This window comes from Contarinia nasturtii, unplaced genomic scaffold (assembly GCF_009176525.2).
Source record: "Contarinia nasturtii isolate CC-2019 unplaced genomic scaffold, AAFC_CNas_1.1 Cnas_scaffold_864, whole genome shotgun sequence".
Classification (NCBI taxonomy): domain Eukaryota; kingdom Metazoa; phylum Arthropoda; class Insecta; order Diptera; family Cecidomyiidae; genus Contarinia; species Contarinia nasturtii.
The window spans coordinates 4,037,667-4,055,244 of record NW_022198211.1 but is presented as its reverse complement, the minus strand read 5'-3'; the positions used below and the strand labels follow the sequence as shown (position 1 = coordinate 4,055,244).

The window sequence follows — 17,578 nt, the reverse complement described above, 5'->3', positions numbered from 1 at the left end:
AAATAAATTTTTTTGCATTTGTTTATTTTTTCTGCTGAAGTGGTGAATTTCACATGGGCTATACGAGAAATGAGCTGCAAGGCGTTTCTTGGTATCACCTATTACACTGGGAGAGTATGCGAGAAGCACAAAATAAACATCGGTTAAGTGAGTGTCATTTTATTGCTTTTAACAATATAAAGAATAGATAATGACAATTCTATTGCGTCTATTTAACTTTCGAAACTTTTATGACGATTACTTTTCAATGTTCCATGCATAATTTCGTAATTATTTTAATAATCATTTTTTATGTTTATGTATATGTACGTATTTGTTTTACTAATCTGGCGCTTAAACCATCATCAGTCACACAATCGGAACAAGATCGATCATGTATTCTTTTGGTCCAAATGCAACGTCGTTCGGGTTCATTTGTCTGGTTACATGTTGTATTGCAAGTTCGCGATAGTCAAGATAATAGTCAACAGCCGGTTATTGTCTGCACAAATCAAGTTCTAAGGTAAGTGTTGAATACTTGAACAATTCTATTCAAAAAAGAGATAAAAAAATAAACAAACAGACCATTGCTTAATGCGAAATGATTTATTTTATGCACATAAAATGAGAACTAAAATAAATCAGACAACGGCTCTCGCTATTGAAAAGAAGAAAAGCGACACAGAGAAAAAAAACAGTCTACCTTACCTCTCGTCATTCACGGTGTGTAAGAGCGGATAATTTATGGCATCGACAGACTGCTTTACAAGATTATAACAATAAATATATGAATTGCATAACGACAGCATAATCATTATCAATCTTAATTTTCCACAATACCAAGCATATGAGTCGTAAAGCATCTTGCCAAAACGGTAATAATCTCAAAATAAGACATTGATAAATTCAATGGAAACGAAAGAGTTAGTTAGAGTAAAAGAGATTGAGATTAAAAATCATCTAATCGTATGCTATTCCAACTCATTTAATCGAATGCAAATATCACATAGATTAAAACAAATAAAACCTGCGCGCAGTGCACATGAGAGAGAGTGTGTGTGTGTGTGTGCGCGAGAGATGAAACGGATGATAAACACAACATTATCATTAAATTGTTTATATTCGTAAATCAAAAATATTATTTTTTGTTGGCATAAAATACGCGCGCTCATCAATAACAATAATACTATGCTCATTTCTGCGTACGACACATGAATGCATCATGGCTGGCGGTCGCAACATTGAAACTTCACTTTGGTATTAGATATCGTACATAGTATCTGTGGGAACATAAAATCCAATACATTCTATAAAAGCACACGCAATTCTTTGCATTTTCTCTCCCTCTCTCTACCTCAGTAGAACGCACACACAAATTTTATCTGTGTCAAATCCAACGCCGTACAGAAAATAAATTACTGAACATTAAAGAGCACATATAATCGGTACAGTTCCGAATTCTTAACTAAAAGACTTGATCATTTCTCAAACAGCGTCACACACTGATTTATGGTTGGAAAACAAGTTTGGGAATTTATGTGATATGCACGTGATGTGTAAATAGATATTTTTTTAAAATTTTTGGTTTCGATCATTTCGTTCATTTTACAAATAGCGATCGTGAAGCAACGGTGATGTATGCAAACTCGTGGCTTTATCATTATTATACGGTTCAATCGAAAATTCAATTTGGAATTCCATACGAAGGACCGGCGAGAGTGCAAGCAAACAACGATTCGTATTTACAACAGCAGCAGCAACAACAACAACAACCGCAACATGACGAACAAAATGAGCTAGAAAATCATGCACACCACCATCTTCATCACCATCATCATCACAGTTTCCATCATTATTCGCCGAATTCATTGCAAACACCGTTAACGCATTCCTATTTGACGCATTCACATCATATGTCATCGTACGGTTATCATTCGCCAGTTGCACAGCATCAAAGTTCACCGGGTCTCGTAAATCACTATGGAAATAGTACACCTCACATAAGTTATCATGGTTCGAATGAAGGCTATCGCCCGTACGCTTATCGCATTGATCCAAATCTGCCAGTTGATTACAGTGGACAAGTAAGCCCGATGACAAATCAAAATACCAGTCCAAGCAATGGTAGAGAAAAATCGACAAATCAATCGAATTCCGATTTAGGATCACCACCAGCCAAACGAAGAGCAGTAAATAGACTTGAGCCATTGTATATACCAGAACAAGATACATCATCTGATGAAACCGTACACTCTGAACTCTATCAGACAACGACAGGTGATGGTGGTACTGTTTTGCTTACAACCGTTCATCCGGGTCGATATTCACACACGCATATTAAATCGATTTCGAATGAAGCCACTGATTTAATTGATCAGTGGAATCCATCACCACCTTGGTCGGAAACTACACAAAAGGTTCCCGACATAGCACAACAGGAATTATGTTATTTATCTCGAACTCCACCAACACCAACAAGTGTACCATTGACATCAGTAAATGGAGTTGCCTTTTCATTTGACTGGATGCCAGAGCAATTCGTTCCGATTGTCGATCCAACGCACAACAACAATAATAATCACACCGTTCCAAATGGTTTATTACACGCACATTCAGTGATAAATGGCTTACCAATCGCTTCAGCCCCCCTATCAACGTCACCGAATGAACATAAATGTTATAACCTGGATCGATCTCCCGATAATAATATATCCAGTGGTAAGTAGTTTTATTATTTTTTCAATGACATAATATATCTTTTACACTAAACACACGAGAATAAATGGTGTTTGCATAAAATTTACTTGCAGAAATTCAAGAAGACCGTCAATCTCGCTAGAGAGCATGTTTGCATTTTAAATTTCACTTTTTCTTCTTCCAAATCGAATCATTTTCTATTAAGAGTTTTCGTGCAATGTTCATTACGCACCGTCGTGAACAAAATTTTACATTTTTTTACTAGTTGACACATAAGGCTAAGACATCAGATCTATTTAAATTAGAAAATTGTAATCGAAAATTAAGTTTTCTTTCTCTAAAATAAGAAATACAATTTCACATTTGAAAAGTATTTCAGTATTTCAAGGTCATGAAATGATAATTTGCGCATACTTCTAGTTGAAAATAAAAGAAACTTCCTATTTATTTATTGTATAGTAGCTTCAATTTAGATTTTGTATTTCATTTTGTGAAATGTTTAGTGTATAATTTTGATTAAACAAATAAAAATTGTACATTTTTATAAACATTGAACCGAGTGGAACGAGGCTTTGAAAATCTTAGTTTCATACTTTTTTTACAAACGGGAATGTCCCACGATGAAAATGAAAAGCATCACTATATCTAGTTTTTAATGAACTTCCTAAATAAATATAGATAAAAATTAGGTTATTTGTATTTTCTATTTATCAATTCACAAGGCATTATTGAATATTAGAAAAAAATTGTAACTGATTGAGTGAAACTTAAAATAAACTGAATCTGTTTGTAGAAAACATGAAAAATACAGTCTTTTTTTTCGCTTTTTCTTTTCAATGTTTGAAATGGTGAGTCTTTTTGGGCGCTAGAACAAGAAATGAAAAATGTGAGTATTTTGCAAGAAAAATGTAAAAAAACCCTTTATCCTATCATATTTGAACATATATTGACAGACATTCAGGCGATAATCTTCCTCGTTCAAAGCATTGAAGCTGTTTATTCAATTTGTATGATCTTATCTCTTCTGTCTGTGGTCAGTGCATCAAGCGAGCATTTGTGAATTTCAATTGTTGTGAATGAATTTAATATGCAACGTTGACCTTACAAAGAGTCAACTATTTGAAAGGTTGTTTAAGACTGACACATTCCGTCGAATATTTAAAATTTGAAATACGCCTGCTGTGTTAGCGCTCAACATCGCATTGCTGTTATCATGTTCAGTTGTTGATTGAGTATATGTGAATTAGCTGTTTTTCTGAAAGATAATAACACTGACTAGTTAACATAATTCGCCTCTTTTTGTTTTATTTGAATCATGAATGGATCTCGACAGTTTTCAAAACTGAAAATAGAAAAAAAAACGATACCTTTGTTTTTCTTCCATTTCAAATTTTTAATCACACTTTCCCGCCATGTTGTGTGTTGCATCGTCTTCGTTCAATTTTTCCGAATGCGTAATTCGCTATTTTTTTCTTTAGAAAGCAGCGCAACGGACAGCCAATTAAGTGGAATACAATTACATTTTATTAGTTAAATGTTATCAGAGAGTCATTTGAAATGAGACAGCTGCCTGTCAACACATTGAATACAACGACGACAACGACAACCACAGCAGCAAAGATTGAATGTGTGTCAATTTGTAAAGTTTTTTTTCTTCTGAAAATTGCGGCAACTGTGATTCATTCATTTTCAATTTATGTGTATTTATCGAGTGAGACCCTTCATCGGTCGTTGTCAGATATAACAGCAGCTGTGGAACAGCATTGAACTCTAAGCCAAAAATGGCACGGAATCAGTATACGATTTTCTCATCATTGTAGCAATCTCGCACAATTGGCTGTTTCATAAACTTGCCCATGATTATTAGAAAATGCAACAAGCAAAATAAGCATGAAAAAAACGCCAAATGTCGATGTTTATTTATATTGGATGTCATTAATACGTATGTATTGCAAATCCATGTCATGTATAAAATGCTAATGATAATCAATTGAATGTAAAAAAAAATACTGTACGTCCGCTGTGCGCAATACGATCACCGCACTGTGCGCAAACGTATGGTAATGAGCTAAACAAAACATGAATATTTTGCAAACCATATTTATTGAAAAGAATATATTGCAAATTTATGCGCACAAAGTGCAAAAGGCTGTACGCTAGGCTGTACGTTCCTTGCCTTTAATTTTCAATTAAATAAATTATTTTAACTGCAACTTAACATCGGCATCGGGCCGTTTAAGTGATTTTATTTGTTTGTATTAATTAATTTTTTTCACTTAAGAAAAAAATCACTCACATAAGCGGTTTATAAAATGGGCACTTTGAATTTATCATCTGTAAATCAGAATTTATGTATCTCGACCCGACGGAACATATCGTTTTTTCTCTTTCAAATCATTGAAAATGTGACAAAATTGAAAGTATATTTTTTTTAGTTTATATTGTAAAACCGGGAGATTGTTATATATTTGTTCTCCGATTTTTCAATGTAATTTGCCTATATGGTCATGTGAATACAAGCAGCCCAAATGATTGGCTCATACACAGCACCTATAAATTTAAGCTTGAGGGTTTGTCAGTACATGAATTTGTTTAAATTTGGTCAAAATGTGGTTTCATTTAATGTCAATTAAGAGGTATGAAAATTTGTGACTTGATGTGTACACATGTGCGTTGGCGTTTAATTATTTTCTATTAAAATTGGACACTCACAGTTAAAACATTGCTCAACGTTAAATAATGTTTTATTACCATTTTTGGTATCATTTCTCAAAAGAATTCGGTTTCCCGAATTTGGTAATGAATGACACTAGTAATGAGACTTTACCAAGTAAATTTGTTGCACGAAACTGTTCGGATTCGGATTTGCATGCAAAAGTGTAAAAAATAAATCACATAATTGATATTTCATCCATATCCGTATGGGTATTGCATTTAAATTTAAGTTGGTGATCAGAGCTAAAAGCTATTTATATATGTTGATGTTAGGTGTCAGTCGGTTTTTATTGTATTGACAATTGATTTGATGTTGATCAATCTTATGATTTATTCAAAATGCTTGAGTCATCCGAACTCAATTGTTCTTTTTTAATTGACAGTTTTTCTTTACACACAGAAACAAATATCCGAGTACGGTTACTCGCACTTGCGGTGTTAGCAGAGAGTCTACCCTTCAAAATGAGTTAAGCACTCTATTTTACTCTATTTTTAGTGTTAATTTCATTCAAGTGAACACATCATAGTGAAAGAAGGAATACACGTGTAGTCATAGCCGCATGCATTCAACGTACATATGACTACACATGTATCTCTTTTTTCACTACGATGCGTTCACTTGGATGAAATTAACACAAAAAATAGAGCAACATAGAGTCAGTAACTCATTTTGAAGGGTAGACTCTCTGCTAACACTGCAAGTACGAGTAACCGTACTCGGATATTTGTTTCTGTGCAAAGACCAGTTTATGCATCATCCTTATAAATGTCGATTGATTCATCTATTTAATTCAAATTTTATAAATAGCTAGTTTAAATGTGAAACGGCTTGCCTGGGCTTGCCTATCGTATATACATTGATGCATCTACAATATGGACAGTGGACACACTATAAGCAATTCAAAAGAATTATTATTACTGCACATTAGTCATAGTAATGTAAAGTTATCAAAAGCATTGATCAAAGGTATGCAACGCGCTCTCGATCGCCTCAATCGTCTTAATTTTGCTTGATTCATTCCACAATATACACATAAAGAATAAGCAAATTGATTTAAATCTCTGTTAACATATAGCAAATGTGAATTTATCTTGCTTAACTTACTTGCATTTGCACCAATCTGAAAATCGCTAATGATATGCGGCACACACTTATTTTATCGATGTAAATCAATTAATAAACATTATTCTAGTGGTGTTGAATATTTAGCTGTTTCCCTGTACATATTGCATAACTGTAGTCGGTGTGACACAAGATCATTGTAGTTCAGCCAGGAACACAACTGTACTGTTTATTCTCTTCATTTTGGCCATGTAAAATACCAAAGATACTAAAATGGGGAATAGTATGTATAGAATGTGTGGCATACTTTTAACCCAATGGCTATAAATAAATTTATGGTTGGTCACATGCTACAGATGTTATAATTATCATGTACTGCTTTCTCTTTGTTCTGTGCTCTGTGGCTGTATGTTATTTACCATATACTTACTCTATGAGCGTAAACATAAATTTTCACTGCTCAGTTTGAATTTTATTACATGAAAATTCATCTCCAGGTATACATTTTCTTATGAATTATTAATGTGATTGCTGTTTGTTTATCTTTCGAATTCCAGCCCATTCGTTCAATCTAAGAAACATTATATCATCGAAGCACTAAATTTTCGTCAAAACTGAAACATTATGAGAATTTCCAAAGATAAACGCCATCAGCGAATTTACCATAAAAATAAATTTTTATGAAAATCAAATCATAAACTTCAGTCGAATTTTATTGATAAAGAGTGTAGCCACACCGAGTAGTAAATCACCGAGCTTAATGAAGATAACGTTTCAAATTGCTTTCTGTTATATTTGATTATTTCACTTATTGTTTCTTTACGTTTTCAAAACGTTTCAAAACATGCAACGGACTTTCGTATCATTTTTACGGGGAAAATTTATCAACTCATATTTCATATTTTTAACCAGATTTTGTTGCGTTTACCATTTTTCCCAAGCATTCACAGAAAAAAAGGCTATGCAATAAATAAAATTGTTTAAATAGACATGATGGCGCGCGCATCCAAATCCACAATATAAAAAAGCACATCCATTCAGTAAGATCGAAATTTTTGATAAAAACATTTTATTTGAAGGCTTGCCTATTTAGCAGAATCTGAACTATTGGTGTAAATGCGCGGTTTAAAGAGACATCATCTGATTAAAACGTACAGCACTGGGGTAATAAATAATGGCTTATTAAACGAACAAATAGAATTTAAAACAAAAAGAAATGCGCACACCTTATAGAGAAAAATTAAATATCTTAAATTGCTAATTATATCGGCATTTAGAGATGTTCTTCTTCACTTACAAGTGCGAAACAAAGCTCGAGTCACACCTCATTTTTCATTATCTTATACCGAAACTCAACATCCATGCTATTTTACCATCGTTTTTATGGTTATTGGTCGAATTATTTTTATTCAGCTCATTTATCTTTCCGAACGAATCGTTTCCGAATCAAAACTACATTTAATAATCTGTTTCTAAAACCACAATATTTTATATTTATAGAAAGAACTAGTAGAACGAAATTACTATTCTTAAATCAAATTCGGAGCAGTGTGAATATTTTCAAGGACATGTACTTTGAACGTCTCGTTCACTTTGTTCGCACAGTTTGATTTTACTGTGGCTTTTTATAACCGGTATCTGGTGTGGTATGATTTGCATTAGAAGTTCTTATGTGGGGAATGAAAATGTCATCCGCAAAGTCTTGAGATTTACATGGTATTGATCTGAAACATATTCAATTAAATTAATTTTTACATAATAACACTTTTTCATTTTCAACATACTGAAAAAATGTCACAAGGAACAAATAGAATCTGGGCACAGTGCAATATCTTTCACCACTACGTAGTGCCCGTACAGTTTCTGCTGCTACATATTCTGGTGTAAGCAGACCAAATCTCTCCAAACTAGTTGCCCTTCAAATTAAAAACAAATACCAACTTAAGTGATCAAAGCAAGAAAAATTTGTAAAATAAATATAGGTCAAAATGCTTTAATTTACATACGTAAGTTTCTCTTCCAAAGAATTTATGAATTCTTTGCGTATAATCAAAATCATTTTAAGACGAAAAGAAAAATATTTGAAAATGTATACCCAAAAATGACTTAACACTCATTACACGTCGAATATCGCTTGCATCACCATCTTGGAATGAATTTTTTGGTATTAAACCGGCATTATTCACTATAATATCAACAATACCCAAATCAGCGTTAATTTGCTTTTTTACATTCTCCAGTTCGTTATAACTAGTAACATCGACCTGCATTTGGAAAATAAAATCCATTTACTAAATACGTAAAAAAATTTAATGATGGGCATTTTGCTGTACTTGGTATCCTTTTGCATTTACTCCCAAACGCTTTAGTTCAGTACATAATTCTTCTGTAGCTTGAAGATCAACATCTAAACATGCTATATTACAACCACAACGTGCCAAATCCATACAAATCGCTCGTCCGATCCCATTGCCATTTGCCACCGCCCGTTACCTACGTTTATTTTATATGAATTCAATTGTATAATATATGTAATGTACAGCCGCGGCGTATGGTACTTACTACAGCCAACTTTCCTCGAATCTCTTTCAATGTATTTGGCACAATTAAATGGAAAATAGCAAGTAACAAATAATACAGTTCCACCAGAACAACAAGTAAACTTTTTAACACTAAAACGGGCAATTTGGCTCTGATATTCGGGGATAAATTTAATTTTCAAATCTCATGAATTCATATTTAAATTAATTTGTTGAACGTCTAGTTTGTTTAATTTGTTTTATTCATTCACATGTTTTTAAAAACAGGATTCAAATCTCACTTTTTAACTGATTATACACACTTTCCATTAAAAGTAAATTAATTTATAAATTTGATGTATGGTATTGATTATAATTTAAGAAATTCAAGATTCTTTAAACAAAATGATAAATAAAAACCTAAGAGACAACGAGTGCTTGAGTTGATCACTGCAGCAATTCAATTCAACTGAAAGATAAGCAAAACATATTGGTGCAATAAGCGACGACGTTTTTATACTCCGCCAGATGAAATACACTGCCAGTTTTTGGCCGTAGAGCTTAATGTGAAACGTGGAACCGTACTATTAATATTTTGAATTTTTGAGTGAAGAGTTACAATTTTTTTAAAATTAATTACACCTTGAAAATTGACTTTGCCAATATTTTCCTCACATTGCCTCAACGGCTACCTATGCACTGCCACTTCAAAAAGTTGGTTAACCCTATAATTTATATACCATTCAAAAGGTAATTTTATGGAGATTCTAAAACAATTTTTATCTTCACGTAACTGCAACTTATCTTCAATAAATTTCCCCTTGAAAGTTGACTTTGCCAATATTTTCACTAATTTGGCCTCAAACGGCCACCTGGGAAACACATTCACAAGTTCGATTGGCTAATAACCTATATACCGTTGGAAAGAGGGCTTCAAGAGCTATCATCTGGCAAAGTTTCATCAAAATCATAGAACTAGGTTGCTTGCAATAAGATTCGGAAGCCGATTTTTCTCACAATTTTTCATATTTCGGCCAAACGGCCAGCGTAAAACGCCAGCAAACATGCCGGAAACTCCATAATTTATATACCATTCGAAAGGTAATTTTATAAGGAATCTAAAACAATTTGGTACCTCGGGTGTCTCCAACTTTTTTTCAACAAGTTTCATCTAGATCCAAAGTCATCAAATTAACACTGAAGTAAAACTCATTTATTCCATCTTTTATCCAACAAATGAAGTTACGGATAAACGTCAATCCACCCGAATCCATTTGTGATCCACTCAATAAATGGTGAGTGGAATCGAAATATTTTTCAAAGTGGAATCCAAAAAAGAGGGTCCATGAATGAAAAAATTAAATGGGGAGCACTTATGGGGAAAATAAAAAATACGTCTGGAGGGTTTTTCATGCCCTATCGAATGTCGAAAACCCGAACTCTCTATCTTTTCTGGTTTTCTCTAAAATCACTGAACAAACATATATATATATATATATCTTACTATTCCATAGCTTAATGTATAAAACTACGTTTCACATTAAGCAAAAGTCAAAGCTTTGAGCATACTTCAACTTGAAGTGCAAAAGTCAAAATTAAATATAAAAAACGTATTAATTAATAAAGAAACAGGTTAAGTTTCTTTTGTAAAATACGTACATGCATTTTTTTTATCAACCCACTTTACTAAAACTTCGGAACTCAACGAAAAATATAAGTACTGCTTCATTCACATACAACGTAAAACAAAATAACATATTACAGATTAATTGTATTAATATTTATAAATAAAAATCTTTTTTGGTATTGTTTTGATTAAGTATCGAATTGTGTCGGCATAACATATATTTTCACCATACACCAGATACTTTGAAAGACATTTATTTACTTTTATGACGCGTCATCAAAAATTATCATTTCGAAACCTGTTCAATCAATATATTTTATTTCAATGCCTTATATTCATCGATAATTCTATGTGAATGATCGCTCATTTAAAATACATGCTGTTGTGTAAACGTAGAAGTTCCGAAGTTTATATATAGGTCCAATCAAAGGTTATAATCTTTGACAACGGATTGCAGCATAATTACTATATAATCTAATGAGTATAATTCGGTATAATTGCAAGCATTGACGAGTGGTCCAGAGACAACGAATTGTTTTAAACTCATTCAATGTGCATCACTAAAAATGATATTTGAAAAAATATAAACCAACCATTTGTTGATATTGTAAAACTCGATATGATTACAGAAGCATACATTACAAACCATATGTGGGCAAGGTCAAAGTTTCTTCGAAGGTACCAAAAGATTGGTCCTGCCACATTTTTCCAGAAGGGGAAAACTAGAAAGCCCCCTTCTCATGTATCAAATCACATTTTTAAAGCTTTGAGCAAAGAAAAAACATTAAATAAAATCAAAGTAATTCAAAAAATTATTAAAAACAACGATCATCATACAATCAAATTATTTTTTATTTGAATTCGTCGTTTAGTTAGTATTTTTTTTTTCAAGATTTATTGTATTTTCTCAAGAAAATGCAATAATTTTTGTGACATGAGAAACATTCATTACACTGATTCATCATTGTTCATTGCGACTTATTAAATCCGTTATCTATGCAATGATTTGTTTTGGAATTGACACGCGGCATAAACATCGAATCGGCAAAATCTTGGACTTCAGGTGGCAATGACCTGGAATCAATGTAATCATTGGAAATTGGAAAATCATCGGAATTGGAATTAAGATAACACAGAATGTATCTTCATTTCAAACTTACTGAAAGAATTTGCCAACCAACAAATAAAATCTTGGTACTGTGCAATATCTATCGCCACGTTGTATCGCTCTTACAGTTTCTCTTCCAACATCAACTGGGTTAAGTAGACCAACTCGCTCCAATGTAGTTTTGCTTTAAATAAAGTATTTGATAGTTATTTGAATAATGAAATTAAAATTAAAAGCGTCATACCTGACTTTCTTTTTTATATAATCTATGATTTCTTTGCGTGTGTTGCACACGTGTGGAAATATAGTCTGTGAAAAAATAGATTTTTTATTTATAAATTTTCTGTTATAAATAGACATTAATTGAATAGTCACCAGCGTGCTCACTCCCCAATTTTCGTGACGTGAATCTTGATGCAATGCTGAAAAACAAAATGGATTTTGAAAAAAGAAATTCGAGCAAAAGCGATACTAAAGTACCATCCATAAATCCTTTTACAGCATATTTCGATGTTGTATACGTAACAGCGATACTCATCGGATAAAAAGCGATCATTGATGAAATTGCAACAATCAAGCCGGAGCGTCTAGCTATCATATCGTCTATGAAAATTCGTGTAGTCTACAAATTCAAATTTGATTAGCGATTGTTAGCGACTCTAAAATATGCAAAAACCATTGAAAATGTATACCCAAAAATGACTCATCACGTTGGTCGAAATTATTTTTATTATTTCACTTGCTTCACCCTCTCGGAATGAATTTTTCGGCATTAAACCAGCATTATTTACTAGAATATCAACAATACCCAAATCAGCGTTAATTTGCTTCTTCACATTCTCCAATTCGTCATAACTAGTAACATCGACCTGCATTTGGAAAATAGAATCTATTTATTAAATACGTATAAACTTTTAATGATGGGCATTTTGCTGTACTTGGTATCCTTTTGCATTTACTCCCAAACGCTTTAATTCAATACATAGTTTTTCAGCAGCTTGAAAATCAACATCTAAGCATGCAACATTACAACCAGAACGTGCCAATTCCAAGCAAATTTCTCTACCAATGCCATTGCTACCACCTGTTACCTACGTTTATTTTGTACGAATGGATTTAATAATAAATCATTTAAATATGTTTATATTTTTTTTGAGTCTACTTACTACAGCCAACTTTCCTCGAATCTCTTTCAGTGGCTTTGGCACAATCAAATGGAAAACAGCAAGTAACAAATAGTAAAGTTCCAGCACAACAATGATCAGAGTTTTTAACACTAAACCAGGCAATATTTGTAATAAAACAAGTGATTTTCGAATGAAATTTGGCTCTTGTAATTCATCGGCCTTTTCGTACTTTCGGGTATGAAATGAATGAACGTCATCCATATTGATATTTCTTTTTTTCACTTTAGAAATGATTATACGAATACTACAATTTTTTTCAATTCAGTACAATAGCTTCTGCTGAATTTTAACTGCTGACATGAAACTAAATGAAATCGCGATCACTGTTAAATATTGAAAAAATATAAAATAATACTTCTGTTAATTGCATCAAGCAACAAATATAATTCTAAATGAACATCACTTGTAAATAAAACAGATAACCCCGTAATAATATATATAGAATAGAGGCGCCGATGTATAATAGAATAAAAGAACAACGACTTCCTTATCAAATTATGACTTAATCAAAATAAAATTGGTTTTGTCAAAAGCATTTATTTTAATTGATCGAAAGGTGTTCCAAGTACAACTGAACTTATTAACATTTCGTAAATCTGAAAACAACGACAATAAATTCACTATAGACAATATGCAATTTCAGCATATTGTGGCTTGACCGATATTTACACAAAAAAAAACCAAATAACCGGAAAAAATATGCTTTTTACTTTTAACTGATACATGATTGGGAATATATATTAAATGCAGGCCAAGTTTAATAATAAAATGTAACACAATTATATTTTCTATTCAAACCGCGATTATGGAAAATGTGTATTTGTCATGGTGCTCAAAATCATATCATGTTTGGTAGATATGATGATAATTTTATCGAAAAATATATATTTACCAATTGCATGGGTTCAGTACGACTTATGAGTGTATGTGACAGTACGAATTTTCACATCTGTGGATTATTTGCAATAATCACTACGAGGTGAACTTACTATGTTTTTGGGCTGATTGTATCCTAAAATAAATTCCAGTGAAAATAAAATACACATACTGTTCACTTTCACATGTAATCGGTGGCAGAAGCTCAATAGGAGCTCAGAAGTATTTTTTATTTGCATTTAAGTAATGATAATCTCATTTTAGCTAGTGAACAAATATTTGTTAACATAACTGATTATCGTAAATATGCAGTATGGTAGTCAATGGTGCATATCGCATTTTTCAAATCACACAGGCTTTGAATATTAACTACACACTTTTGAGGCTCTTCAGCCAAATTAATTTGTAGTAAAAAAAAATTTGCCTGCATTTTTTTCCCTATACAATATATAACAACATATATATTGTAACAACAACAATTGTTAATTTTATTTTGTGTGTGTTTCAAAAATACCCACGAAAATTTTGGAATATATACCCAATTCATACGTGTTCACAGAACTGACAAAGACTTAGTATAGCATTTATGTTTTAAATAGCAGTACTGTAAACTTTAATCTGAAAAAGATAAAATTTTATCGGAAAATACGTAAAATATAAACTGAAATGAAATAAATTCGATTTATAACTGATCTGGATCTTGAACAAAGAATTAAAATCATGTCGAAACTTCGAACGTGGCCTTATTATTGTGTTAATCACTTGGCTGATTATATGAAAGGAGTATAATTATAAATTTATTAGTTTTTATCAAATTTGAACGTACCAAGTATGAAAACCCAAATTTATTCTTCTAATCTGAATAATGATGACTTTTCGAGTCAAGCACGATAGTCAAACTGAGAGACAGGCGAATATATTTTGCGTAGTAAACATCAACACTTGATAGATACGTGACATTTGCCTTCAACAGATAAATACTTTCATCAAATGGTCAAAGACACGTCGACGTGAAATGCAATTTTCAAAAATGGGAATACATGTTAAGTTCAAGCTTACCTTTTAATTGATGATGCTTTTTGCGGTTGCTTTTTCTTATGCAAATAATGCAAGACGCAATCTTTAAGTGCCGGTGACTTGCAATAGCTTTTTAAGTACGATTATGTTTGTGCTAGAAGTCAATTTTGGTTTTTGTTATTTCATGCATAGCTGTCAACGAACGTTGGTTCATTCTACGAACGATCAAATACACAAAAAATATTCTACAAACGGTTCGTTTATTATTTATAAATGACACGAGCGCTCCCAACTCAAAATGTATCTTTACTCCTCATTTCGTTCAAAATTTGTTGATACAGCCGCCCGAGGTCGTTGATGTTTGTGGACAGCTATAGTTTCATATGTCGCGTGTTAAATATAAAAAAAACAACCGCAAATATCTTTCGTAATTAAATATCCATCTGTTATTTAAATTCATTCAAATAACACATCTATCAACAGCAAATACTTCGATAAATATATGGTTTCTGAAAACTTTATTTTTTTTATCACGTTATATCTTTTCTTTTTCGCATTTTGTTTGTTTCCATCAATAATTTAGTTTTCATCATTTGGTGCCGTTCATATATGGTGGTGGTGTTGCCAGTTTTGATTCATTTACCCCAGGTCCAACATTTGGTTTGAAATTGTCGCGAATGAGGTTTTGAAGTTCTTCTGGCAAAAGGCTAAAATGTAATCAATTGAGCGCAAATTATTTTATCCTATTGATTATGACCTGGATATGAAGAGTGAATTTGAACACTCACTTGAGGAATGTGATCATGTGTTTCATGAATTGCGGTATCGATACGTATTGCTTGTTTTTCAAGATGCCATCAATAGCACAATTGGCCACTTCCTGTGGCGTATAAAAAGTTAATTCGGAGGCTGGATTTAAACCGCCATGTGAAATGAACGATTCGATAAATTCCTTTCGTGTGTTTGTCAATGTAGGAAAAATTGTTGTTACATTTAGATTAAGGTTATCCAAACGAATCAAGTCGTAAAGGCCATCCATTAGACCACGAATTCCAAATTTCGTCGATGAATAGGTAATTGCACGACAGGTCGATTCTTGGCCCATTATTGAATCAATTGAAACAATATGCCCTAAAAAAGTGGAAATAATTTTTTTAGAAATAATTGCAAATATTATTGTCATAAAACTAACAAATAAACCAAATGTTTACCGCTATTTCTTTCGATCATGGATGGAACAAAAACACGAATTGTCTAAATAATTGTATAAATCGGATTTAATTAATACTCCATAAAACGAAATAATCAACGTAATCCATCTAAAATTGTTTTTTTTTTTAAGCATAAACACTTACCCAAAAGTAACTGACCAAATTTACCTGAAAATATATTCAATCAATTCAATTCAGTAGTTTCGACGTTTTTCTTTAAAAAAATGTTAACTCTTTACTTTTATTATTCGCAAAATGTCCTCTGGATTGCACTGAAGCAAGGAAAGCCTTGGTAACAAACCTGCATTATTCACTAGAATATCAACTTCACCTAGATCCACTGCTATTTTTTCTTTGAGTACAACAATTTCCTCGAAGTTTGCTACATCAACCTGAAAGTTTTTTTTGCAGAATTAAAGATTGTCTACAATTATGGAGAAAGAATCATGAAAATTATTTTACTTCGTATGCGAATGCTTTTACACCCAATAAATGTAGCTCCTCTACTGTGTCCAGGGCTCCATCCAAATCCACATCTTTACAATATTTCATGTCTTAGAAAGCAATCAACATTCATACAATTATTAATATATGCATACCTGCAACGGCAACATTACAACCACCTATTGATAATAATAAATATTTAATTAATATTCCTAAAAATAATATTTTATTTTAGCCTGCATTTTTTTCCCTATATAATAGTAACAACAATTGTTAATTTTATTTTGCGTGTGTTTCACATGTTTTCTGTATAATAAAAATTACCCACATTTTGCCAATTCAATACAAATCGCCCGTCCGATTCCATTTGCTCCTCCAGTCACCTGTTAAATCAAAACGAATCGATATTAGTTTTGTAACACTATCTTTTTCTTCTGGAAAATTTATTTCGCACCAAAGCCACTTGATTTTGAATATCTTTCGCGAATTTCGGTATCACAAACAATATGATAGCTTTGATTATGATGAAGACTCCCAAAACGGTGCACTTTAAAGCTGCAAAAAAAACGAGCAAAACATTTTTTACAATTCGAAAAATCGAACGATTTATTGGGTCAGCGGGTATGTATTTTGTTTTGCCAAACGAATAGAGATCGTCCATTTTTCACCGTATAAATTTATTCAGTGTTGCCGAATCAATGATTCAAATAAAAGTGAAACCAATGCATTACGATCAATCGAAAAATATGTACGCGGTTTGCACAGCAAGTAACTAGTTTTATTGAAAATGTATTTAAAGTTCAAGTTTACGATAGAGAATTTTAATTATAGTTGAACAGAATAAATTACAATGCGATCACCTACATTTGTTTTTGCAATGTGCAAAGCTATGCCAGCGTCAACTTGAACGCATAAACGAAAAAAAAAAAACAGAAAATAATATATAAGCCGGACACCAAAAAAGCACAAGTGAAATAAAAACAATGTGGTTCTATGCATGCGGCAGCGAAATGACTAAATAAAAGTAAACAATGAACTTAGTAGAAAAGTCGAACGATATGGATATGTCGTATACTCAAAGGAAGCGCCTCATTAAATTCATAATTATACTCAATTCAAGTGGAATTATTCAAAG

The 17,578-nt window shown here is 32.2% G+C and overlaps 3 protein-coding genes across 5 annotated transcripts in view; 1 reads left to right on the top strand and 2 right to left on the bottom strand.

The window, feature by feature from the left end:
• Nucleotides 1-3,394, top strand: part of LOC116342381 (putative uncharacterized protein DDB_G0279653) — a 28,879-nt gene extending 25,485 nt beyond the window's left edge. For all 3 annotated transcript variants that reach the window (XM_031769963.1, XM_031769961.1, XM_031769962.1), the window contains 4 exons: nucleotides 41-147; nucleotides 349-502; nucleotides 1,595-2,697; nucleotides 2,790-3,394. In XM_031769963.1, coding sequence (XP_031625823.1) covers nucleotides 41-147; nucleotides 349-502; nucleotides 1,595-2,697; nucleotides 2,790-2,818 — 1,393 coding nt within the window. In that variant the 3' untranslated portion in view covers nucleotides 2,819-3,394. The remainder of the gene's footprint in view (nucleotides 1-40; nucleotides 148-348; nucleotides 503-1,594; nucleotides 2,698-2,789) is intronic.
• Nucleotides 3,395-11,468: 8,074 nt separating this feature from the next.
• On the bottom strand, nucleotides 11,469-14,658 carry LOC116342560 (17-beta-hydroxysteroid dehydrogenase 13-like). Its single transcript, XM_031770225.1, has 9 exons — nucleotides 14,598-14,658; nucleotides 12,875-13,218; nucleotides 12,647-12,799; nucleotides 12,401-12,577; nucleotides 12,189-12,330; nucleotides 12,084-12,130; nucleotides 11,953-12,017; nucleotides 11,761-11,892; nucleotides 11,469-11,674 (listed from the first exon to the last, which is right to left on the bottom strand). Exons 2-9 carry the CDS (start codon nucleotides 13,094-13,096, stop codon nucleotides 11,569-11,571), a joined length of 1,044 nt encoding a protein of 347 aa, XP_031626085.1. The 5' UTR covers nucleotides 13,097-13,218; nucleotides 14,598-14,658; the 3' UTR covers nucleotides 11,469-11,568.
• A 666-nt stretch (nucleotides 14,659-15,324) lies between these two features.
• On the bottom strand, nucleotides 15,325-17,137 carry LOC116342525 (17-beta-hydroxysteroid dehydrogenase 13-like). Its single transcript, XM_031770179.1, has 9 exons — nucleotides 16,898-17,137; nucleotides 16,772-16,826; nucleotides 16,599-16,622; nucleotides 16,462-16,535; nucleotides 16,239-16,391; nucleotides 16,144-16,167; nucleotides 16,000-16,042; nucleotides 15,577-15,919; nucleotides 15,325-15,495 (listed from the first exon to the last, which is right to left on the bottom strand). The coding sequence occupies exons 1-9, from the start codon at nucleotides 17,102-17,104 to the stop codon at nucleotides 15,378-15,380; spliced, it is 1,041 nt and encodes a 346-aa protein (XP_031626039.1). The 5' UTR covers nucleotides 17,105-17,137; the 3' UTR covers nucleotides 15,325-15,377.
• Nucleotides 17,138-17,578: the final 441 nt, after the last annotated feature.